At 50.3% G+C, this 23,623-nt stretch overlaps 1 protein-coding gene across 1 annotated transcript in view; it reads right to left on the bottom strand.

The window, feature by feature from the left end:
* The window catches only part of THBS2 (thrombospondin 2), a 42,834-nt gene extending 21,208 nt beyond the window's left edge, over positions 1-21,626 (bottom strand). The window contains exons 1-14 of the mRNA XM_017892402.1: positions 21,502-21,626; positions 21,236-21,408; positions 18,225-18,298; positions 16,200-16,756; positions 13,645-13,729; positions 9,563-9,759; positions 8,357-8,497; positions 7,504-7,600; positions 5,550-5,720; positions 5,095-5,271; positions 3,694-3,867; positions 2,312-2,439; positions 2,085-2,237; positions 1,398-1,616 (exon numbers count right to left, since the gene is read on the bottom strand). Of these exons, the coding sequence (XP_017747891.1) occupies positions 1,398-1,616; positions 2,085-2,237; positions 2,312-2,439; positions 3,694-3,867; positions 5,095-5,271; positions 5,550-5,720; positions 7,504-7,600; positions 8,357-8,497; positions 9,563-9,759; positions 13,645-13,729; positions 16,200-16,756; positions 18,225-18,276 (2,151 nt within the window). The 5' untranslated portion in view covers positions 18,277-18,298; positions 21,236-21,408; positions 21,502-21,626. The remainder of the gene's footprint in view (positions 1-1,397; positions 1,617-2,084; positions 2,238-2,311; positions 2,440-3,693; positions 3,868-5,094; positions 5,272-5,549; positions 5,721-7,503; positions 7,601-8,356; positions 8,498-9,562; positions 9,760-13,644; positions 13,730-16,199; positions 16,757-18,224; positions 18,299-21,235; positions 21,409-21,501) is intronic.
* Positions 21,627-23,623: the final 1,997 nt, after the last annotated feature.

Raw genomic sequence — 23,623 nt, 5'->3', positions numbered from 1 at the left:
CACACACACACACACACACACACACATACAATTTTGTAAATTATGTACCATTTTCAAAATTATTAAATTTCCATCTAAAATTCCACGACAATGGAAAGAATCATCAGGAGGTCTTCCAGCAGCATGGTCTCAGCTGCAGCTGACCTTCTGAAATCAGGGGCTTCAGGAAGGGTAGGCTGGGTAGCCAAGGGGTGTAACATAGGTTGGGATCAGTGCCTCATTGATTTTAAAACATATTCATATTTTGTTTCAGTCAGTATTTGCCATCTTTAGTCAAGAGGGACTGAAAGAAAAAATTAACACAAAATTCACAAGCATGATTAAATATTAAATAAAAATGAATATAGTTATATTTTCAAGTGATATTTTGTGTCAGTTTGTGGCATTTCCATGTCTGACTTTCTTAAGGCATAAAACTGCACTAACACATTTTGGGGCACCCTGTGCGGTGGACTGAGTGGTGGTTCCCACAGGGGATGTCCACGTCCTGGTGTCTGGAGCCCGGGTATGTCACCTGATATGGCTGAAGTGAATTTCATCTTATATGGTAACAAGTGCAATTAGGTTAAGGACCTTGAACAGAGAGGCTCATCCTAGATTATCTGGGTGGGCCCTAAACACAGCCACAGGTGTTCTTATCAGAGAGAGGCAGAGAAAGCTTCGGGAGAGAAAGGCACTGGAGAAAGTGGTATGAAGACAGACCAGAGGTCAGGGTGATGCAGCCACCAGCCCCAGAAGCCCAGCAACGGCTGAGCCAGAGAAGCGGGGAGAAGCAGAGGGAGCATAGCCCCGCTAGCACCATGACGTGTTTCTGGCCTCCAGAGCTGTGAGGTAGCAGATTTTTGTTGTTCTGAGCTTCCTGGACCATGGTGTTCGCTCCTGTGGCCACAGGAAAGCGGTCCAGCCTGTGACAGGCCCCGAAGGAGCTCCTTCTCCCAGCCAGCTGAGCTGCTCCTTATATCGCAACACACCTGGGCTTTGGGAAGAAAACCATGTCCTAACTCTTTCCAAGTGACAAAGCCTGGCCAGACCTGCCTGAGACACAGTGGCCTCGGCACAGCCTGGAGCTGAGCGTGGAGCCGGCGGCGTCCTCCCTCTACTCACACTTTCAGGTAATGCGATGCACACAGTTGCAAATATGGGCCGAGGCACCTGCTGTTCTCTGGTGCCCAGCAGCGGGCGGCGCCAGAGTGTGGCTGTGTCTACTAAGGACCCCCAGAAAGGGGACCCGGGGGACGCATTTAACCTGGTCATCAGGCAAGAGGCCTTAGAGACGCTCCCTCCAAATTCGCCGTGCTTCGAAATTCGCTGTGCTCCCCCCCTCGACAAAATGTCCCTGGCACCAGGAGGAGGGCTGACCGCCGTGGCCTGGGTGCCCTGTGAGCCCCACGCCTCACCTTGATGCAGTGGTAGGTGGCGTTGGTGGCGCAGACCAGGTTGAGGTTGGGCCAGCCGTCCAGGTCCGAGTCCTCCCCGCAGATGAGCCCGTCGCCCGCGTAGCCTGTCTGGCACTCGCACTTGTACATGGGGTCGCTGAAGTGGCCCAGGTAGATGCACTCCGCGTGCCTGTGGCAGTTGTGTGTCTTGTCCTTGCACGGATTTTCGGGCTCACACACCTAAGGGGAGAAGGGTTGCGTGGTTAGTGACAGGCAGGACACTAACGCTAACGCTCTGGAGGCGTCGAGGCAGGGCGCTGGGCACCACGGCCCCCAGCAGGCCCCGTCCCAAGCAGACCCAAGTCCTGAAGTGGGAAGGGCTTTCTGGACATGCACTTGAGGTGCTGTTCGTTCCTGAGGCTCTGTGAGTGACTCAGCCATCGTTTCTGAGCCTCAGCTGCAGCTCACCAAGGGATGCCGCTGATAGCTGAGAGGTTGTGGCCTGACCTTCACTCCGCCCTTCCCCCCCGCGCTGAGAGGAGCGGCCAAGGCCAAGCTGTGTCGGTGCTCAGCTTCCCCGGGCCAGCCCCTCCCATGTCTCTTCTGGGCCACACCACCCCTTCCTCTCCTTTCTCCTGCTTCTTTTCCGAACTCATGTGATTTTTCCAAAGCCTCTCACAACACACAAGGAAGGCCGGCCTTGCGTACTTGCTTTTCCGTCTTGGCTGCCTCCAGGCCGACCCCGACGGGCTGGCTCCCTCTGTATCGGGGTGGGCAGGGCAGGCAGTGGAAGCCGGGCTGAGTGTTGACACAGCGAGGCACCTTGCTGGTGGAGAAGCAGATGTCGGAGACCAGAGCACACTGCGGGGACAAGCAGACGTGAGAGGCCGCTCCCGACCTCCAGGGCGCCCACAGCCCAGGGCGGGGTCACCCACCTCGTCCAGGTCCTCACAGTGGGTGCCGTTACCCAAGAAGCCCACAGGGCAGGAGCCGCATGACCAGGACCCATCGGGGAAGCTGCTGCACTGGGCTCCCGGGAAGCAGGGGTTGGATAAACAGCCATCTGGGTGGGAGAAGGTGCAGCCGAGTTAACCACGCACCCTGCGCAGCACAGAGGGAAGCCCGCCCTGTGTGCCGTCAAACACTCTGGATATCCTTGTCATCAAATTGTGTAATCAGGCGTCATTTCCAAGAATGCATTGCTCAGGTGGGCACAGTGCAGTGGGTTACAGAAGCACACGCACACTATGACTACACGCCACGGGCCACACCACACATCTACCCACACGCCACCTTCCACACCGCACCGCGACCCACGCACCATGTTCCACGCCACACAACTACCTACACACCATGTTTCACAACACACAGCTACTCACATGTCACGTTTCACACTACACAACTACATATTACATTCCAGACCACACATCTACCCATGTGCCATGTTCCACACTGCACAGCTACCCACATGCCACGTTTCACAACCCACATGCCCCGCTCCGGATCATATCACAGTTTACATGCCATGTTTCACACCACATAACTATCCACATGCCACATTCCACACTGAACAACCTACGTGCCATGTTCCAGACCATAGAACTACCTACATACCACATTCCAGACCACACAACTACCCACGTGCCATGTTCTACACTGAACAACTACCTAGATGCCACATCCCAGACCACACAACTATCCATGTGCCACATTCCATACCATGCAACTACCCACACACCATGTTCCATACCACATAACTATCTACATGCTATGTTCCCAGCCACACAACTACCCAAATGCCACAGTCTACACCACACAACTACCCACATTCCACAGGCCACACAACACAACTACCCACACACCACATTCCATGCCACACAACTACCCACACACCACATACCACACCACACAACTACCCAAATGCCACAGTCTACACCACGTAACTACCCACATTCCACAGGCCATGCCACACAATTACCCACACACCACATTCCACACCACACAACTACCCACATTCCACAGGCCACACCGCACAACTACCCACATTCCACAGGCCACACCGCACAACTACCCACACACCGCATTCCACGCCACACAACTACCCACATTCCACAGGCCACGCCACATGGCATCTTTTCTGCTTTTACATTAGAAATACAGGAGGACTGAAATACAGATGTTAAAAGCAGTTGTCTTCACATGTGCAACTAAAATGGATTTTTCTTTTCTGTGTTTTTCATCTAGTTTCCCAAAGTGTTTGCGCTTGTCATCAGAACGGAAGCCGGTTTCAGTGCCCCCGCTGCCACCCCTCACTCACCCACGGGGCAGCTCCTCTTGTTGCACATCTGGCGTTCCTGCACATCCCCCACGCAGGCCTTCCCTCCGTACTGAGGCTCAGGGCTGTTGCAGACCCGGGTGCGCTCCCGGATCCCACCGGCACAGGTGACAGTGCAGGCCGACCACGGGGACCAGGGGCTCCAGCGGCCATCGACTGCAGGGAAAACCAACAGGGGGAGCTCAGAGCAAGGCCCGGGGTGGAGAACGTGAGCTGGCTGAATGAGAGGGAAGAGCAGGTGGGACGTGGTGTTCCCTATACAGCCTCACAAACTGGTTTCTCCCCAGGTTGGCTGACTACAGGTCAGAGCGTGATCGTACCACTAAACCTGCTGCAACGGTGTATTCCAGGAGTGGTGCAGATGACAGCGTTTCCAGTGGTTTTGCTGCAATCTCTTGGCCTCCAGAAGACAAATCATACCACCTCCTCTTTTTAATAAAAGAATTTTTTTAATAGAGAGGGTCTTGCTATGTTGCCCAGGCTGCTCTCAAACTCCTGGCCTCAAGCAATCCTCCTGCCTCAGCCTCCCACGGTGCTGGGATTACAGGCATGAGCCACTGTGCCCGGCCCCACACCACCATTTACAATGAGAAGCTCAGAACTCCTCGCCAAGGTGTCCCTCTGTCATGGAGGGTGACCTCAACTCGGAAGCCTGGTGTGACACCGAATGTCCTCATAGGCAGTATCCATGAGGCATGAGCACTGCTGAAAGCAATCTCCGCACACCCTCTTTTTCTCAGCATGTCCATGCACTTCCTGAGCCAGGTCTCCCTGGGGAAGTCCTTGATGCTTTGGCCCAAGTGCTCTATAACTCCCACCCTAGTCTGCACAGACGCAGGGAAAGACTATTTCAGAGAGACACAGTTCTGTGCATCTGCGGTATCCTCTGTCCACACTCACTCCCATCCACACTCCTTACCTGTCCACACTCACTCCCCATCCACACTCTCTCTCCCATCCACACTCACTTCCATCCACACTCCCTCCCCATCCACACTCACTCACTCTCCATCCACACTCCCTCCCCGTCCACACTCCCTCCCCATCCACTCTCCCTCCCCGTCCACACTCACTTCCCTGTCCACACTCACTCACTTCCATCCACACTCACTCCCATGACAGAGCTGCAGTGCTGGCTCATTCTTCTTTTAATTACAGTCTCTCCTGAACCGGGATGAAACGGGACTATCTCAGACGAGGTTGGCGCTGAGCACAGGTGAGCAGAATTAACCACAAAGGATGGGTCCTGTACTGAGCCAGGCCTGGGATGGCAGCCCCCTTTGCTGCTCAGCTGGGCTGGGCTGGAACAAACCCTGGCACCCCGGATCACTGTGAGCCGCCTGTGAACCCACCTACCCAGGGCCCCACCTTCACCGCACTTACTTGGGCATGGGGCACCCTGGCAGGCTTTGGTCTCCCGGCCACTCCCTTTGCAATTCTTGCCCCCCATCTGGGGCACTGGGGAGTTGCAGAGACGGATGCGTGTGATGTTGCCGACTCCACAGGTCACAGAGCATGAAGACCAGGGTGACCAGTGGCTCCAGCCGCCGTCCTGCCGGACTAACACAAGAAGCACAGAGAGATCAGGCTGTGCTGCCTTGAGGGGCGTTTGCCTATAAACCATGTGCCTTATTAACCTAGTAGCACCTCACAGCTGCTGAGGAGAGGGAAGGAGAACCCTTCCCATCAGCCGGGAGGAAAAGCCTCGCCTGGCCAGAATCCTTGCAAAGGCCCAGCGCCTCCTGAGGGCAGCTGTGTCCCTTGCAAAGGTCTCAAAGGCTAAAGGAAGCCTGGCCCCACCCCCACAGGCATGCGGGTGTCACATGCCCGACACTCACTGCGGGTGTCACACTTGCTCAGGCTGCAAGCCCGTGTCTGGATGGAGGGCCCCAAGCAGGTGTTGCTGGTGACGTCACAGGACCGGCCTCTCTGCTGCGTCCCAGAGCCACACGTCACCGAGCACTCGGTCCACTCTGCCCATGGAGACCAGCCCTCCTCACCATCCACCGCTGCCAGAGGAAGCAAACAGAGTGGAATCAGGCCCTGCCTCACAGACGTGCCACAGAACAGAACAGGCACAGGGCAGCTGGCACGGGGCTGCAGTTCATGCATCCAGGAGTCTGAGGAGCCACTGCCTGGCTGGGGCAGGTGGACGTCCCGGTGGCTGGGCTGTGGCTCTGTGGGACTCAAGTCTGTGACCAGCACAGGACTTCAGGGGCTGCCTTTCAAGGGAAGAACAGAAACGCATTTCTGGGTCTACTGTTGGGTGCTGTGGGGAGCTAAATCCATGTGTGTCCAGGAAGGTCTTCTAATCGATTTTATAAAACAGCTTGCCAAAGACAGTGCTGAATCTTTTCTACCTGAGGTTTCATTAAAGTTATAAAGACTTAATGTATCTCCATTTAACCTCTGTTCACTGATTTACATAATGTAGTGAAACATTTCAATTATTGGTGAAAATTACAGGTCACTTATTTCCAAGTAAACTGAAACAAGCTAATAAAAAGGAGATTCCCTGTAAAGAAATTCCTCGTGGGTAATCACAGCCCCCAAATGGAAGGAAAGAGCAACCTGGTGCAAGAAATCATTCCTGTAAGGAGAGAAACCCAATGAATGTGCCGTGACTCAGTGTTCCAGAAAGCAGGGAAAGAAAAGAAAAGAAAAATGGTCAAGGCGATCTTTTCCTGGTTATGATGCTCTTGGTAACATAAAATATCTCCTTCTAGTCTAATGTGAGCCATTTAATTATCAGGATTATATTTTTATGCTGTGCCAGGAGCAATCTGGCTTTGTGAATACCTAAGAGGCACTTTTACGCGTACTGAATTGTTGATTTTCATTATAAGACTAACCGTATAAGGGATACATTTTCTGCATTTTACAGGCAATAAATCTGAAACTCAGAAGTATCCCATTGTATTCGAAATCACAGAGTGGCAGAGCGTGAGCTCTGAGTCCCTTCATTCTCTGTCCACATCACAGTTAAGGTGTCCTGAGGATGACACAGCTCTGGGGCCACGGGGACATTCTGGGAATGTTTGGGGGATGGTGACTAGTTTAGTTTGGGAGAAGTGTTGCCTGGTCTTAGTGCAGCAGCAACTTGGGGTGTGGACCTGAAGCACCTTGCCCGGATGGCAAGGCACTGGGGAGCCATGGATGGCTCAGGAGCTCTGGGTGGAGTCAGCAGAGCCAGCTTGGGAAGGGAACTCGGGGCAGGGGTGGGAGGCAGCACAGAGACCCGAGGGCAGTCTCTGAAGGTGCACTGAGTTTCCAGGGTGGCCCGGGACCCCCAGGGTGGCCACGCGTGGTTCCTCTCCATCTCAGGTTCTGTTCCTTGGAACGTATTTCTATCACTTAGAACACATTCCTCAGGTAACAGTCTTTGGTTTTTGTTTGTCTGATTTCCTATGGTTCTTATCCAGGAGTGTGTGTACAGTGATTGCTCGCTGCCATAACAGTCACAGATCTACATGTGTCCTCTGACTCAGCTGGGGCTCCATCGAGGCCTGTTCTGGACTCACCTGCATGACCCCTGGGCTCAGCTTCCTCGTCTGAGAAGCATCAGGACAGGCCTTCCCATCCCCACGTTCCCAGGGCTTCCACACTCCTTTCTGGCCACGAGTCAGTCCTCAGTGGACGACCAGTGGCCTAGGGTGGGCCCCTGATTCCCTCACCTGTCCTCATGGGGCTGAACCTCACTCTTCTCCGCCAAAACCAACCAATGAACAAATAAACAAACAAGCATGGACTTCCTAAAAATGCAGGATGCGCTCGCCGGCTGGCGATACTCACAGTGGAGGCAGGAGGGGCAGCATTCGCCTTCCACGAAGGACGGGCTGGCGCAGGTCGCGGGCGGGCAGGTGATTTGGTGGCAAATGGTTTTAAATTTCTACAAGTGAAGAAAGGCATGCATGAAACACTCATTTAAAAGCAGGGGACATTGGTACAAGGGCTGAGACTAGAAGGAGTCGACAGAATGGCTGAATGTTTTCCATCCTACGGACCGTATGTTACAAACAGAGATGTGAAAATAAGGGCATCTTTTTCTCCCATTAGTGCTCAGAGCCTAACAAGAACAGGGCCCCCAGATGGCTCTCTGCATCCATTCCGTTCCTTTCTCCCTTCACGGAGCAGCAAGGAAGCAACAGAGAGCTCCACGCTTCCTGGAAGGAGGGACGAAAAGGCAGCAGGAACTCCCGTTATCTAAGGTAACTCTGAGGCCACTGTTAGCAGAAATAGAGTGACACTAAAAGCTAAATTGTCTGTCTATAAGACTTCAGGCAGTGGCTGGTATTTCCCCCAAACGTTTCTGTTGAGCCTCAGGCTGTGTCAGAACTGAATGGAATTAAATGCGGAGTCTAGGACCATGTCTGGCTTCTCTGTTCCTCCTGTTTCTAACCCACTGGTGACGCTGGCCAGGTCGCTCCCCCTCTCTGGGCTCTGGTTCTTTATGTGCAAACAAAGAGGTTGATTCGAGTCATGAATATGGTTCCTGGCCCGTCTGTGGTTCTTGCACTCAGATTTCCTCACGTAGCTGAACAGGTTTTACACATCCGCACTGAACGCTGGCATTTCCAGGCAGTCAGGCTCTGCTAAGTGTCCAGTGGTGGCCTCCTCCCCCGAGAGCTGAGTTCTGGGGCCTCACCTTGCAGGTACACGTGGTACAGCTGTCCACCACCCACGTCTCATTTTCTGCAAAGAACCGGCCATCCTGCCAGCAAGCTGACATGTTCCTTGTCTTAGGAGGGCCACCAATGAGCTCCCAGAGAAACTGGTTATCGTTCGACTGGAAAATCAAGTGAAACATTTAAGTATAGACAAGAAAACAACATATTTAGTCATCATGCTTGTGGATGAAAAACAAAGTTCCTCCTTCATTAAAAAGCTCTAAAGTCAAGTAGGACTTGACTTATCCCTGGGAGGAAGTTCCAGAAGCTGCCCTCTATCCTCATGGAGCTTTCTGAGCCAGTGTCACAGCTTGTCACTGCCTGGGCTTCTGCGGCGACCTATCCACCTGCCTTCCAGGGGAGTGGAAACTGCGCGGCTCACATCACACCTGGGTTAGTGCAGAGCAACGCTGGGGCTCCTTCAAATGGGAACCCAAGGTGGGACTGGGGGTGGGAACAAGGTCCCCAGGCAGTAGCCATAAGGACAGGCAGGGATACAGCCAACCTCCTGCCCTCGCCACCCTCCCTGCCCCAGGCTCCTGCCCTCGCAGCCCTCCTAGCCCCGGGTTCCATCTCCTGGCATCATTTACTTCGCGTCCTCTGGGTACAAGTGACAGTCGGCATCACTGCGCCCTGGTTAGCCATGTGGACATCGTGGGGCACCGTGGCCCAGAGCACCTCATTGTGTTCAGTCCCTTCCTCTAAACTGCGAGCTGCCCGTCCTGAGCCCCGCAGGCATCTCTCACTCTTCCTGGCCAAGCTGTGCTGCTAAAATGCATTTCACTCCTGCCAGCCTCACGGGGACTTCCCATCCTGCTTCTTCAGCTACTCCAACATGTAGTCCTTTAAATAAAAGTATTTTCCTCTGCAGGTGCGTGTGTGTGTGTATACACTCGTACCTACAGATTTACTGAGGAGATAAATTTCCCCAAATTAAGAATTTACTTTGGAGACTGTGCCCAGGACTGTTTTCCTTGGGAATACTTCCCTAGATCTACCCAACTTCCCTCTAACAACACTGAATATTGAGCAAGGGTCCCGGCAGACGCCTCCCCTGAGAACTGTGGGTTTTTACATCGAGCACCAGGCACCGCCAGGCCAGGGAGTGTTGAGACCCGCCGAGATGGGCCAGCGGTGGAGCTGCCCGTGCCCTGTGACCCCTGCAGCCCCTCGCGGGCACCCACCACTCTCTTGAGGTTCTCGCTGAGCTGGTTCACGAGGACATGGAGCCCGGAGAGCTCCTGGACCATGTTCCCCAACTCCTCACAGGAGCGTTCGCACACCTCGGGCCTCCTCTCCGAGCTGGGGCCCACGTACTCGGTGGTGACATGCGGACCCAGGCGCAGTGTCTCCGTGTTCTCACTGATGGCGTTGATCTCAGCTGAGGGGAAGCACAGAAGGGCCGTGAGCGTCACGGAGGACGTGGCCAGCAGCAGGGGCCGGAACCACAGGGAGGATGACCTGCTCTGGTTCCCAGAGAGGCCTGGTGCTGGGTGACACCAGGAACAGCAGGGACAGGGGACAGCGGCTGTTTCCCACACTGCCACGCATCACAGACGGAGCAGAGCCGTGGTTAGCTTAGGAGTGGGGAGACACAGCAGTATAGGACAGGCCCACATGGTCCAAACGCAGAAGCAGGAGTGGCCACGCACGTCACTCAGACCCAGGTCCCCTCTTTCCAAAGCTTCCGACCACAAATCTGCTTCTTGAACAACACATCCCCCACAAGTTCTGACGGCTCCTCTAGACTCTTCATCCTTTTTTATTTTCATCCCCAAACACCCTTTCTTACAGCTCCTTGCTCTGCTTTAAAGAAAATTCACTCATCCTCTTGCTGAAACAGCCAGTCCCCTCGAGACTGTGCCTTGCTGGTCCCAGCTTTCCCACCTTCCCACCTTCCCACCTTCCCCCCGCTCCCACCTTCCCACCTTCCCCTGGCTCCCACCTTCCCACCTTCCCCCCACTCCCACCTTCCCACCTTCCCCTGGCTCCCACCTTCCCACCTTCCCACCTTCCCACCTTCCCATCTTCCCACCTTCCCATCTTCCCACCTTCCCCCCGCTCCCACCTTCCCACCTTCCCATCTTCCCACCTTCCCACCGCTCCCACCTTCCCACCTTCCCCCCGCTCCCACCTTCCCACCTTCCCACCACTCCCACCTTCCCACCGCTCCCACCTTCCCACCTTCCCACCGCTCCCTCTGAAACCCTATATCGTGGGACCTGGATGGGTATGGCATGTAATTTACAAATTGACCCAAGGCAAGTTGGGGACGGAGGCAGGTCCCGTCCTCAGGTTCAGTGGGGCCTGCATGGACGCAGTCGGGGCCCAGGCTCTACGCCGGAGCTCACCTCACCCCCATCTAGGACTCTGCTCCCTCTTAGGGGTGAGGATCCCGTCTTTGAAATGCCTGACTTCTCTCGGACAGTCCATTATTGAGGAATGACTTACACATTTTACAGCACTGTCAGGCATTCCGTGATCGAGTTTTTATCACTTGGTTATAAACTGTGCTGCAATTCGCATTAAGCTCAGAGGCTTCCCCTCAGTTCATCATGCCCATAACCATGTACAATCAGGTCAATATCAGTGTATTGACAGAGAGAGAGAAACCACCCTGAGTGGATTTTACCCAGCACACCGATCTTTAGCTAACCTAGGGTATTTGCTTTTCATTCTTTTAAAAGTTAAACAAAAGACCACATATATCTTTGCTTCTGCTCCGGCTCTGACAGGAATGTAGTTTTACTTGGTAGTAAAACCTTCCAACTAGCTTGCATTTCTCCAGGCTTCTGCCAATATTCTCAGTTGTAAAATAATAATGGCTCAGCCTCTTCACAAGGTTACTCTCACTTTTAACAAACAGTGAAGAAGGGAGTGTCATTGCCAAGCACCATTCCATGAAGTAGGTGTTTCTATAAAGGCCCATTTTCCTCAAGTCTGACACAACCAGTGAAGAAGAAGTCTTCGTTGGCAAAGATCTCCAATGGGACATCAGCATCCACCTGGCTTTGAGTAGACTAACTCAGGGTTGATGGCCACATATGGTAGGTAGATATAGGTATATAGATCCATATTTATTCTACATCTGGAGATAACAGATCTAGATTTCTCTGTAAGTCTGGGTTTTTTTTTTTTTGGAAGATCTCAGAGTTTCTCATAAGTTTTAAAGGTTGGCTTTTAATAGTTCCAGGGATTATTCACTGGTACCTATGAGCCTAGGAAATAACCTGCTGAAGGAGACTGCACCTGCTAGGGTGTATGCTGGTAACACACACACACACACACACCCACACACACACACAAGGTGTTTGCTTACATAGAGTTGTAAGTCGTGTTTGTCATAGTAGGCTAGTTTTACTCACTAACCATTATGACAACTAATTCAACGTGCCATAGACAACCTTTGCGCTAGTTCAACTGAACCCACGTGAAATTAACCCACGTTTGTGTGATTAGGAACACCACGAAGGGTATATTTTCTTTCATACAAATATTTGCATATATGTTTTGTTTATAAAAACAATATTTGCATATAGTAGTGAAAATATTTGCATATAAGTTTTGTTTATAAAATAATAAACATATATTTGCATAATGTTTTGTTCATAAAAACATATTTGCATATATGTTTTGTTTATAAAAACAATATTTTTCTATATTAGTGAAAATACACACACACAGACACACACACCCACATATATACATATAAATATATCAGACTGAAAACATTATTGCAACAAAAAGTACCCAAAAGCCCCACAGCCACCTCCACCCCAGGAGCCCGGGAAGAGCACTGCCTCATGAAGCTGAGGCCCTGGCACTCAGAGTGCTGGAGCCAAGATAACTCCGCCTGTGCTGCAAATTACCCCTCAGGTCACAGGCACAGCGAGGGTCATGGCGGGGTGAAAGTCGGAGCTGGGATGAGGGTTGGTCTTAGAACACCCTTCTCCCCGCACTGATGATCAAATGTCTCCTTGTTCTCTTTCCCCACGGGACATGCACAGCAATCAGAACCTGCAAAGTGTAACTGAGGAGTGGGCTACGCACCCCGGTTCTGAAGTAGGCAGTGGAATCACAGAGTCATTGTGCATCAAAGATACCAAATCCCACATCTTCCTGATGACATAACAATTTACACTTGTCATAATTTGGAAGTGAAATGGCCTGGCCTTCATGCGCACACAGCCACACCGTGTGGCAGACGTGAGCTCCGCTTGGAGGCTGTCAGACCCCGGCAGCAGCCCTGCTGCCTGCTCTCTGGGGAGCTGAACACGGCAGCCACACAGCACCCCCTTGGGCGCCAGACTTCATCTTTGTAAAACGAAGAAAGTGAAAGTACGCATCTCACGTAGTGACTCTGAAGATTAAATGATGTATGGTATTTAATGAACCTGTCATAGCAACCTTCGGAATGAAATGCTCAAGAAAATGTTGGAAAGTATGCTTGGAAATATCATTCACAGTTGTAACTAACAGAAAAGGTGAGATCATCTGTCAATGATTTAAGTAGCATAGATTTCCATCATATGATGGAGATAACAACTATGAACAGTATAAGAAAACTTCTAGGCCGGGAGCAGTGGCTCACGCCTGTAATCCTAGCACTTTGGGAGGCCGAGGTAGGCGGATCACAAGGTCAGGAGATCAAGACCATCCTGGCTAACACTGTGAAATCCCATCTCTACTAAAAATACAAAAAATTAGCCAGGCATGGTGGCGGGTGACCGTAGTTCCAGCTACTCGGGAGGCTGAGGCAGGAGAATGGTGTGAAACCAGAAGGTGGAGCTTGCAATGAGTCGAGATCATCCCACTGCACTCCAGCCTGGGGGACAGAGCAAGACTCCATCTCCAAAAAAAAAAAAAAAAAAAAAGAAAGAAAAACTTCTATAAGTCAAGTTCAACAAATATCTATGACTTTCCTTAGGCAGACGAGCATCACACATTAATATACTAGAAAAGTTGCCTATATTTAAAGTCATATTAAAGTACCAGCTATTTATATTTTGTCTTCTATAATAAAATTGTTTGGATTATTAAAATCTGCTTAAAATTAACTGTTTAATCAATTTATTATTTTCAGATATCAACATGTCTAAGGTGACCAGCTAACTCACTCAAAGACAATAGTGGTAGTTCCAAATATTTTTACTTAAATTTTTACAAGCATGCATGCACACATATATACACACACACACATACATCATGTCACAATAGAAACCCATCCAAGCCAGTAAATAAAATGCATTTTTCAAAACACACCTACCTCCCTGGGCTTGCTGGCAACCCTTCTTGCTTAGAATATCTTCCACTGAGTTTTCAAACACTAGGTGGACATTCTGAAGCAAACCCTGTAAATACATCCAAGCAGAAAAATAGAGCAACAGATAAACATCCAATGTTTGATGCCAAGCTAACTGACATTCTAAAAACACAAGATGCGATCTTCAAGTAGTGAAAGTATTTCCTTCTACGTAGCAGGTTTGCAGTCTCTTTATAATCAGTTTTTCTGTATACAGTACTTTTGAAATTTTGGTTTTGAGCATGACACAAGAAGTGGAAGTGTAATGTAAGAAATCTACCTAGAAGGAAATGTTTCGTAAATGAGTGAAATGGCCCTTGGAGAGCTGTGGCCTGCTGTGTTCTGGGCATGTTCCCATGGACGTTCAAGGCCATTCTTCCCTTGCAAGTCACCATGATTAGCGAGTTTCTGCATCGGACTAAGGAGCTCACAGAAGCCCACTGGTCCACTCAGAGACACAGACCCTGAGCGCCTCTCGCAGCTGAGTTACGGTGGGGCTGGGCCAATCCTATATAGTATGGAATTCCCGGGTACCCATGAGAGATTAACTCAAAAACAAGCTATGCATCTCTAGGCCTTTTACTCAAATTACTGAGTTTAACCATGTACTTATTTCCAAGGCCCTACATGACTGGGAGGGAGCAATGTACTACACCCTATTGTGATTCTAAACACCTGCAGTTTAAGGAAGATTCATTTCCAAACATATTTTAACCAACATGGACATGAAACCATTCCCTCATAAATCAATAGCCCTTTCCCTTGGAAAAGGGCACCTGCTACTTTGCTCTCCCATCATTTCGCTACTAAAGCAAACATTTAGGAGTGGTTTTGGTCGTGATCAAAAGAGTCTGGGATTGCTAGTAACATTGGAATAGGGTTGATTCCCCGATAATCAAACCAGCCCTCAATCACAACTGATGGTTATTAGTGCAGTCAGGAAAGCACAGCTGGGGCAGCCCTCTCTGATTAATCATGACTTAGAAAGGCGTGCGTTGTGTGTGTGTGTGCATTTGTGGGTGGTGTTTGCACATGAAAGGGTGAGTGCATGTGTGAAAGTATGTAAGTGCTGACAACTGCCTGTGGCTCTGCATGCGTTGTGTGTGCATGTGTGCCTGTGTGTGCATGTGTGCCTGTGTGTGTACACATGCGTGGTGGACGTATGTGTATGCATGAGTTCACATGTGGAGTTTGTGTGTGTATACGTGTGTATGAGTGTGTGTGCATGTGTGCTCATGTGTCTGTACATCTGTGGTTCTGTGTGTGCTTCTATATGTGTGTTTATGTGTGTGTGGTGGATGTGAGTGAATGTGAGTGTATGTATGGTGTTTATGTGTGTAAGTGTGTGCATGTGTGTGACTGTGTATGGTGCTTTTGTGCACATGTGTGTATGTGTGTGTTCACATGTGTGTGATGTGTGTGCATTGCATGGCTGTGTGTGGTGTGTGCACATCTATTTTGTCCACATGTCTGTATAAGTGCCTACATATGGTTGTGTGCACATGTGCATGTGTGAGTGTATGTTCACATGTGTGTGTGGTGTGTGTGTGCATGTGTGGCACGTGCACACATCTGTGTGAATGTGAGTGTATGCATGGTGTTTATTTGTGTATGTGCATGTATGCCCATGTAGGGTGTGTGTACGTGTGCATGTGTGTGTTCACATGCATGTCTGTGGTGTGCATGCATGCACATGAGTGTGTGAATGGTGTTTATGTGGGTCTGCATGTGCATGTGTGTGCACATGTACGGTGTTTGTGTGCACACTGGCATGCATATGTGAGGGTGTGTTCACATGCATGTGCATGTGGTGAGGTGTGTGTCTGTGCATGTGTGGTGTGGTGTGTGTACATGTGTGATGTATATACATATGCGAGTGTGAGTACATATACAGTGTTTGTGCATATGTCTCGATGTGTGTTCATGTGTTTGTGTGCATGTGTGTTCGCGTGTGTGTGTGGTGTGTGCATGTGTGATGTATATACATATGTGAGTGTGAGTGCATATGCAGTGTTTGTGTATATGTCTCTGGATGTGTGTTCGTGTGTTTGTGTGCATGTGTGTTCGCATGTGTGTGTGATGTGTGCATGTGTGATGTATATACACATACAAGTGTGAGTGCATATGCTATGTTTGTGTATATGTCTCTGGATGTGTGTTCGTGTGTGTGCATGCGTGTTCACGTGTGTGTGTGGTGTGTGCATGTGTGATGTATATACACATGCGAGTGTGAGTGCATATGCAGTGTTTGTGTATATGTCTTTGGATGTGTGTTCATGTGTTTGTATGCATGTGTGTTCGTGTGTGTGTGGTGCATGTGCACGTATGCACATGCCTGTGGTTGCATGTGGTGTGCAGTGTGTGCATGCATGCATGTGAGCACGTGTGTGGAGGTGCAGTGTGCTTCTCTAAGGCCAGGCTCCGCCTGCTCAAGCATCGCATCACCAGACGCACTCGCGGATCAGTTGGCAGCAAAGCTCCTTCCTCCCTCACGGTGGCCACCTCCCTGCAGAGCATACCCTGAAGTGACTCTCTCTGGCAGAGCCTTTGGCCACGTACATCCGGCTCTTTTCCGCCTGCAGGTGCTCGTAGAAGGGCTCGTCCAGAGCGAAGCTGTCTATGAGGTCGCAGCCCACGTGCAGGCTGTAGGTCTCGCCAGCCACCTGCACGGTGACGTTCTTCCATTGCGAGTCAGCCAGGCCCACGTCCTCCAGGGAGACCACGTGCCGGGTGCCGTCGATCCAGTAGGTGAGGTCCAGCGTGTCTGCAGGGCCATTGGAGACGATCTCGAATTGCCTCTGGGAGAGACCGGGGCCCTCCAGAGCCAGCAGCGTGCCCCTGGACTTGCCGTCCTGCTTGAGCTGGGCCGTGAGGAAGAAGCCCTCCTTCTGCCGCATGATCCTGGTGATCTTGCTGAGGTCCTCTGCGTTCACCGGGGGGATGTAGTCGAAGCGCACGAAGCGGTAAGCCGGCACGCCGGGGTCGGGCCCGCGGAACTGCTTGGCGCCAATGGTCTTGCGGTTGATGTTGCTGATACTGAAAAGGTCGAAGGTCGTGCCTTTGTCCTGGTGACCAGCTGCAAAGGGAACCGCAGTGCAGAAGGTGACGTAGGGGAAGCGGGCGAGGTTGGCCAGACCCAGGGTGACAAACCAGAACCTCCTGTGTAAGGAAATTAACCAGGCCTCCCAATATCCCACAGCTTCTCTCCCTCTTTTATAGGAATGCTAGAGCCCTCTCTGATGAAAAGCCACTATCTGATGAATCTCTGATGAAAAGCCACTGCCAGTGCCGCTATTCAGAGTGTGGTCCCAACGCAGCTGTGGGTCTGTGGGGTCAGCTTCTGTCCCTGGCTGGTTGAGGAGCGTGTGCCAGAAGGTAAATCGGTGGGGCCAGGCAGCGCGCTGTCGGTTTAGCTGCCCTTCACAGAGCCCCACCTTCGTGGTGAGGGAATCCGGGCCTCGACTGACATTCTGGCACATGTCCCAAGTCACTCTGTCTGGCTCTTCCATCTCAGATCTGAGGCTGAAAAGCAGCCGTCCTCTCTACCAGTTGATTGCTCAGGAAATAAATAAATGAACGAATAACTAGGAAAGACATGGATCTTTAGCCTTGCTACTGATAAAGTGTCTGAAAGCCGCTCAATCGTATGTTGCTTTCTTGTTGAGATCCACTGCCTAAAACCCGTTATGTTAGCAGGTTGCTATTTTGTAAAAATGTATTCTCCAACTCTTAATGCACCCTGTGGGTAAGGATCTGAAAGAGTGATCAGTGTCCAGTACAGAAACAAATGGTTTTAACTCACCACCTAGGCTATTGGCAAGAAAAGTGATCAGACCTTACCAAAATCATAAGTTTAAATAATTCGAAGGAATACACTGAACGGAAAGTTTAAACAAAGCCTTCCTTTTCATCTAATATTTGGCAAATTAGAACAGTATAATACACAGTGTTGCTGATAGAAGTGGGCATGGGACCACTTTCCATAGAGTTACTTGGCAAGAATTAAAAGTTTTGATTCAGCGATTCTAATTTTGTAACCTATCCAAAGGATATAATCACAAATGCTACTTAAGATTTATCCACATCAGTATTTTTTGTGTCACCATTTATGCTAATGAAAATAAACCAATCTAAGTGGGAATTGATTGAAAAGATCAGGCTTCATCTGTGATGAAATATTACATGGTCATTAAAAATCGTACTGTAGAAAAGTAAACACATGGGAAAATATTTAAAGGAGGAAGAAAGTGGAGCAAAAATAATTCAACAAACATCAAATACTTGCAGTGCTGTGAACATCCTCTACAGAAAAAAAGGATAAACTGTGCAACTCTAAGTGAAATGGCATTTTTCTCTAACACCTGAATTTTCCAAAGATAAATTATCTCATGTCATATTGGCTCTGAAGTAAGTTACTATTAAGGAGCTAGAAGGTCCTCACGGGTAAAAATTGTCCAACCACACACTTTATTTTGTCGTCTCTCCCCTCGCAGCTAAGCCACATCTCACAAGCCCGAGAGACCACGGGCTCTGAGGACACTCACCTTGCGTGCTGGGCCACACCCACAGAGCCAGCAGGACCAGCCCCCAGACCATCCTGCCTCCTGCAGTTTAGCTCCTGGGGATACAGGAAACCCTTGTTAGTGATGAGTCCACAGCTGCAACCCTGCCCATGAGAGAGACTGGCCCAGTGACTCACATGACCATTGAAAAACAGTTTGCATATAAAACTCAGCACCAACTGGATTTGTGGGAAACTAAGAGCTAAGGAGGAAATTTACTTTTCAAGCAGGATTCTTCTAACTATAACTAAGATTTGTTGGGGTAGCATTCGCCGGCAAACACTGTGCTCATCACGTTCTAAATATTCCTATTATTTCATCTTCATAACAGCCGGGGAGGTGAGGGGTGCTCTAATTGTCCTCGTGTTACAGATGAGCAAATGGACGATGGGCAAGGTCAGTGCTTGCCCGGAGTAATTCTGTTCATACGACTCGTAGACAGGACTTAGATCTAAAAAGTTTGAATTTAGAAAAATATCCAGCCTGACAAAATAATCTGTGAAAGCATTTTGTGTAAAGATCCAGAAAAAAAAAAAAAACAGTTACGCATAACCTAATTAAACAGAATAAATACTAACTGTAAAAAAAGTTAGAAATAAACTTAATTTGGTGAATTATACTTACAAAAAAACAGAACACTTGACTTAGCCATCATTTTGACCCTGCCTTTTTATTTTCCTGCAGGCCTGTTTTTCCATTCTTGGGGATTTTAAGTTGGCACAGCTCAGTGGAGGCTGGACCCGGAGTCAGGAGACGTGGCCCAATGCCCTGCTGCACGATTAACCCCGTGGGTCTCAGCTTCTCCTCTCCCAAAGGAGCATGAGCCTGCGGGTCCCAGGGCTCCCCAAGTCTCTTCCAGCAATTGGTCACACCCTGCTCCAGGTTGAAGCAAAGACTGAGACCCCAATTCTTCCCATATTTCGAATAGCAAAGGCTGTTAACTTCTCACTGTTAATCCAAGGACTCTCCCTCTCCAGAAACAACGTTTGGTAACCTGGAAATCCTCACCTTCTAGGAATAGAGAAACGTTCCCCAGAAGAAATGCTTGGCAGCACCTCCAGACCCCGCACCCATCTGCTCCCTGGACACCCCTCCAACTCATCTGCTTCCCGGCCTCCCCGCAACCCATCTGCTGCCCCTAGTGCCACCCCCGTGGTCCTTGGTGATTGCTTCATCTGTCCTGGCTCCGGAAGCAGCACAGCCCGCGGCTGGCGGAGGCCATCACCAGGCTGAGCAATGCTGAGCACCAGCTGTGCAACCTAGGAAAACTTACTTAACCTCTCTGTCTCAGTTTCCTCATCTGTAGAAATATAGCGTCATGTAAAACGCCCACCTCATTGGGTTGTTATGAGAGATGAATTCAGCAAACGAATCTTCACCAGGGGCTGACTTAGCCCAGCAAGCCGCAGGCATGGGTTATAGGAGCAGAATGTGCCTCTGGATCTGGGGCAATTTCTACTCTAAATGCCCGAGGCAGCCGCAGTCATAATGGTGGTGCTGACAGGACCTTTCTATGGAGCTCTTAAGAGGGTTTAATGACATGAGTGAACACTTGACCATGAGCTTAGAACAGTACCTGCACACAGTAAGCACCACAGAGGTGTTAGAATACGCAGCTCAGGTACAGCCTTGGCAGGCTCCTCCCAGCTCTCCACCTCATCAGCCCACACTGCCGGACACATCGCAGTCCCCTAAGGACAGCTGTGTGGGGCTGGCCCTGCAGAGGCCAGCCAAGAACAGGATGGCAAACGCGAAAGTTCTGGATGCCCAGCTTCATAAGGACAGGTTGGAAAAAGTAAAGCAAACTCCTCTGACAAAACCAGATCCTACTGTCTCTGCCTTGAAGTGGATTCTTCCAAGAACAGGAGTCTAACAAAGCATCCGCCGCTGAGGATTGTCAAAGGACAGTGAGGCTCCATGCCACAGGAAGGATGAGCAGCCGGGCTGCCTGGCCTCAGCCCGTCCAGGGACACCGGGCAGGGATGGAGCCACGGACAAGCCAGTGCCGCTCACCCCTGCCCCAGCCTCTGCATGCCACGCATCCATGTTTATGCTTGTGTTTTTCCAAAAGAAAGATTTCAGTGCCTGTCTGCAGCAGAATGTAGTTTGAATTTGCAAAGGTCTTTGAAAACTCTTTTCAGATGAACAATCAAAGTAAAAGATAACTTTGCAGAGAGCTAATCCTTTACCGGCCATCCCCCGCCAACAGCAGTCTGATGAAACAGCAGGCTCCTGGGTGCTCAGCCCCCAGTCCTGGGCGGCCAAACCCACCTTCCTTAAGTGGTAGCCAGGCAACCCACCAGCTGGCTTTTCATATGCAAACTGCCGCAAAACTGTTAAAAGTCGCTGTGTGTCCCGGCAGTCACAGGACTTTGCATAGACTCACCACAAATACTCTCTAGTTAGGTTCAAAATCACTTTTCAGCTACGAATGATGTAAACAATCAGTCTCTCTGTCATGTACTAATGATGATGTTAACAATCAGAGTCTCTCTCTAATCTACGAATCATGTTCATCAGAGATCAGAGTCTCTCTCTAATCTACTAATAATGTTAACAATCAGAGTCTCTCTCTAATCTCCAGCTACTTTTCAGATACTCCGGGAGTGGTTTCTGATTCCCTCCTCAATAACAAACTCTCGTGTGGAATCTTCTTATTCTGAAGCTGAAAACATAAAGCCTTTACCGGGCTCCCAGGCAGGTATATGCATTACAATAGCAGCAACCACAACCCTCAGAGAGGAAGGGGTGCCGGGCCAGCCGGGGAAAGGAGCCGCGGAGGAAAAGCTTAGCGGCCGCCACGTGCCTTGCTCTTCCAGTGGGCAGTCAAAACTCCACGTGAAGAAAGGCTGGCCGTTTAGTGTTAATAGATGCACCCCCCACCTTAAGAATCTCAATAGCTCTTTTTTCTTCTCCCCTTCTTAGAGTTCCAGAGCTCTAATTTCTTAAACTTGGAGCACGATGAAATAATTGAGTTTAAGAAATAATCGTACCTGGTTTGCTAAAAAGATGCAGTGGTGACTGATTTCAGGGTTCCGGACTGAGTCAGAAAGGCTCAGGCTCTGCTGGAGCGAGAGACCGGCCCCGCCGTGCAGGACGCTCCGGTGGACGTGGCCGAGCGGCTCCCGGGCAGTGAGGCTTTATATGCCGCTTCTCCTGTGCAGTGCTGTCAATCAGACACACGAGGAAGCACGTTTAATTCATTCCTTCGAAGGAATGACATCATCCCCCTTCTGATCTCACCATTTGCTCCGAGTACCTGCTGCAGGGGTCCAAGTCCAGCCCCTCTGTACTGGAGGCCGCCTCCTCCTCCTACACCCCGGCCCCTGCCAGACAGGCCTGGGAGGAGCCAGACAGAGAGAGGGAAGGCAGGGACTCACTTTTCCTGTCTTCTCTCAGGAAATAAGATGCTATAAATAACACTAGCAAGATTGGCTAGAACGCCTCATTTTGCTTAAGAGAAAAAAATGCACGTTCTATGCCTTAAATATGTTCCGAATTATTCAGTGTGATATCGGTCTTTCTAAACCAAATGACTGACTCTCAATAACACATAAAATACATCGGTGAGTATCAATAATTAGTCTGTATATTAATAAAGTTTTTATGGTCAATAACCAAGTTTATTATGTGACAAAAATGAAATTTAATGTAAAAGGAAGTTGCCAACATTTACCTCAGGCAGTTAGAGGACTGAACAACTGTACTGCAGCTTTGGGAAAATTCATGGTAACCCAAATTCTGCTTCATCTGCTCAGTGAGGATTCCCTCCAGGGACGTCTCCCGGTGACACGCAACACCCGACCAAGTCCCCTTGGTGCACACTGTCACGTGGTCCCATCGCAGCAACAGCCTGATGTGCAGCGGCACAGAGCAAGGACTCAGAGAACCAGAAGCAGTGGCAGCAGCGAAGCCCGCCCCCCCACACCTCAGGCATCAGGGCCAATCAGGGTGCACTCTGCATGGGGGTGGGAGGGGCCGCTTCTCAGAGGTCAGGGTGGACCATGGATGGGGGAGCTGCTTCTCCCGGGTCAGGGCGGATGGTGGAAAGGGGAGCTGCTGTTCCAAGGCGGAGGTTGATGGCACATGGCGGAGGGTCTGCTTCTCCCAATGTGGGCTGGATGGTGGATGGAGGAGGTGCCCCTTCTCCCAGGACAGTGTGGAAGGTGGGTGGTGGAGGGGCTGTGTCTTCCAGGTCAGTGTGAATGGTGCATGGGGATGTGTCGTTTCTCCCAGGTCAGGGTTAATGGCAGACAGGGGAGCTGCTGCCTCTCCCAGGTTGGGGTGGACCTTGAATGGGGGAGGTTCTACTTGTTCCAGGTGGGGTGAATGGTGACTAGGGAGATGCTGCTTTGCCCAGAGCCACCTGCACCTGCTTTCTGTTGGCACCTGCCTATTGGGTTCCTTCACGTTTGTGTGGAGTTGTCAGCCTGGCCATGGACCCGTCAAGTTTTAGAGAACATTAAAGCGAATTTCTATGGACATAGCTTTCACTGTCTCTGTGGCAGGGGAGCATCTCTTAAGCCTCCTGGCATTCCCCCACAGGGGTCCAGCACCGCAGAGGTCGGCAGGCATCATGAAGATCAAGCCTCGCTTTCTTGCCTCTGTCTTCAGGGAGGATATGTGAGCAGGTGTGGGAGAGGGAAGGAGCTTTCATTTGCGAAAACCTCCGTTTTTCCTAATGGCACCTGTTTACTATCACTTGGTAAATATCAGTTTCTGACACACGCACAGACAAGAGACTAGACTCCAAGAGTGTATGTGTCATGTTTAAGGTACGTTATTTTGCTTTTTTAAGCTATTGGGGACAAAGTCATCATTTGAATTAAAAAGTAGTTTAAATAGGTTAATGCTATCTCAAATTCAAAATAACTATAACCCAGTTCCCCTTAAAGAATTTTCAGTGGATAATTATCCATTCATTGGTTTGAGTTTTTCTGCCTCCAGGTCAGTTTTTCCTGGGGCCGGAATGTGGAGGGTGGCATCCGCGTGCCACAGCCTCCCCTCTTCCTCAGTCCACGGAACGCGTGTTTCCTGATTAAAGCTGAGGACACGCAGCTCTGCTGCTCAGCACTTCGGGAGGGAGCAGGCGGTGAAGACCGTGACACTCACTGGGAAGGAGGAAGGAATGTAGTAATGACCCTCCACGTGCCGATGGCTGGGTGCAGAGAAGACGGGCCTCCTTCTGTAGAATCTGGCAGCCCATAATCAGGGAAGTCTGTTTAGAGGAGACAGAGGGTAAACCGACTGGAACATGGCCCATGAATGGGGCTTCCCCGGTTGAGAAAGTATGTCAGGCAGAGAGAGTGGGTAGGTGTTCATGGTGCAGAGAACAGCAGGTTCCTGGAGCAGCGCCCAGGCCCAGATGCATGGAAAGGGCT

The sequence above is a fragment of the Rhinopithecus bieti genome, unplaced genomic scaffold, assembly GCF_001698545.2.
Source record: "Rhinopithecus bieti isolate Rb0 unplaced genomic scaffold, ASM169854v2 scaffold_1017, whole genome shotgun sequence".
Classification (NCBI taxonomy): domain Eukaryota; kingdom Metazoa; phylum Chordata; class Mammalia; order Primates; family Cercopithecidae; genus Rhinopithecus; species Rhinopithecus bieti.
The sequence above is the reverse complement of the archived record's forward strand: the minus strand, read 5'-3'. Positions and strand labels throughout refer to the sequence as shown.